This window comes from Atta cephalotes (genome assembly GCF_000143395.1).
Source record: "Atta cephalotes unplaced genomic scaffold scaffold00051, whole genome shotgun sequence".
In the NCBI taxonomy this organism is placed as follows: Eukaryota; Metazoa; Arthropoda; class Insecta; order Hymenoptera; family Formicidae; genus Atta; species Atta cephalotes.
The window spans coordinates 199,344-201,385 of record NW_012130115.1 but is presented as its reverse complement, the minus strand read 5'-3'; the positions used below and the strand labels follow the sequence as shown (position 1 = coordinate 201,385).

The window sequence follows — 2,042 nt, the reverse complement described above, 5'->3', positions numbered from 1 at the left end:
AGAGAGAGAGAGAGAGAGAAAGTTTATCATTTAAGAAAGTTGACTATTTTTTGCATGTGAAATATTAAAATATCTTGATGTTTCAGGTATCTGGACAGGTACGAGAAAGTCCACTTCCTAGGCGAAGATGGTCAACAAGCCGATGACGATGATGAGGACTCCAGGCATCGGAAATGGTCGGCCAGAGCACTGCACTCCGTTCCTCTTACTTATAACCATCATCAGCACAACATCGCAGGTGAGTTGTGCACATTAATGTGCTAAACGATAATGTGCACTTTCGATATTTAGTGCACTTTCGATATTAAATTTTCAAATTTTATATTGATCCCTTGATGCATACTGCATATATCCGAATAGACAATGTATTGTCCTTTTATTACTGAGAAATATACAAATTCGCCGAATACGTCGACAATTTCGATAAATCGTTTTTGCCAATTTATGTCCCCGTGCACGTCTCTACATTTCGTGAACATGTGTGCATAGTCAGGTACGTACCATTGTTTTCTTCCTTGTCACTCTTTTATCGTCACTTTGCGCCGCGCGTACACAGCATTCTTTCCCTTTCTTCTCATCCCTCTCTCCCCTCCCCTCTCTCTTTCTACCTTTTTCTCTGTTTGTACCGTATGAGTCACGGTTCAATAATTCGCTACGTTAGCAATTTCCGGCTGTCAGAATTTTTCGCCCGTTCGTTCCGCATCATCCCTGCAGCTCTGCGTAAAAAATATCGCACGTTTCGGTCCCTTGACAAGTCCTTCTGCGATTTTTCTCAAACCCATTTTTATTTATCACGAGAAATGTTTGAATTTTGCACGACTGTACTTGTTTGTAAATATACTATAAAAAATAGAGGTTATTTGACAGCGGCTCGCTGTATTAATAATATACTCGTATAAATTCCCAACATCGAGTCACTGTCAGCTAGTGGCTAGATTTTCTGTGGTTTGAATATTTGCAGAGATACCACCGGAATTGTTTATCATGAAACTTTGCATGTAAGGAATGAATTAAATCGGAGCATCTCCTTTCTGTCGTGCTTTGCAGCGAATCGCGCCGTCTTCGCGGGAGACGCGCACTATACACACATACGTGCTGTGCGACCAAGGTGGCAACGGGTTATTGACGTGCTGCCGCTCGGAGAGTAGCAGCGGTGGCAGGCTATCGAGCCGGAGAGGGATATAGAGAGATAGATAGCGGAACAGAGCGCACATGCGAGTCCGTGGCCCGGCTAGGCTGGGAGCCGCGAGTGCATTCGTGCACACCGAGGGTTCGAGAGGGAGGCCGTGGAGGGGTCGAGCGAGCGGCGTATGCAAGATAATTTAATGGGCTATAATAATGACAAACATTCATATAGGGTGTACCAAATATATTTGAGAGCCTGATAGTCTTGCATTGTCTTGCCTCAATTCGAACCAATTCTTCTTTCAAACATATTAAGATTCTCTAATGTTATATGTACACATGCATCACACATACATACAGAGTGTCTCATAACTAACGATAAATATTTTAAAGATATCAGTATCAGGCTGTTCCTCGTCCTAATGAAGTGGACTGCAAGATTCACGAAACGTTGACATTCCAAGAATGGATCTGGACACGGAGGAAACCTGCGAAACGTATAATCTTTATATTTTAAAGACATATTCTTTGTAATATTCTAAGATGAAAAGCCTAATATAGAGATGTCGAAGGCTATGATAGCTTTCAAATGGAAAGAATTTAAAAATTATGAATGGCAGGGCTAGAATTTCGTGTTAATCAGTGTGAAGATATTGATTTTGGTTTGGTATTGTTAAAAACATGAAGGTCGAGAAAGCACCTTCACACTATGTTGCCATCCCTGTGCGCAAAATTCTAGCCGTCATTCGTAATTCTAAAATTTTTCCTATTTAAAAACCATCTTAGTCGCGGCATTTTTGTATTAGACTTCTTTTCTTAAAATGTTACAAAAAATCTATCTTTAAAATATTTATCATCAGATTTGGGATATCCTGTATATATATATATATATATATATATATATATAATTAAATTAA

At 39.8% G+C, this 2,042-nt stretch overlaps 1 protein-coding gene across 1 annotated transcript in view; it reads left to right on the top strand.

Annotated features, from left to right (window-relative positions):
- Positions 1–2,042, top strand: part of LOC105622957 (AT-rich interactive domain-containing protein 2) — a 115,533-nt gene that overhangs the window by 73,062 nt on the left and 40,429 nt on the right. Inside the window, exon 4 of the mRNA XM_012204363.1 lies at positions 87–238. Coding sequence (XP_012059753.1) covers positions 87–238 — 152 coding nt within the window. The remainder of the gene's footprint in view (positions 1–86; positions 239–2,042) is intronic.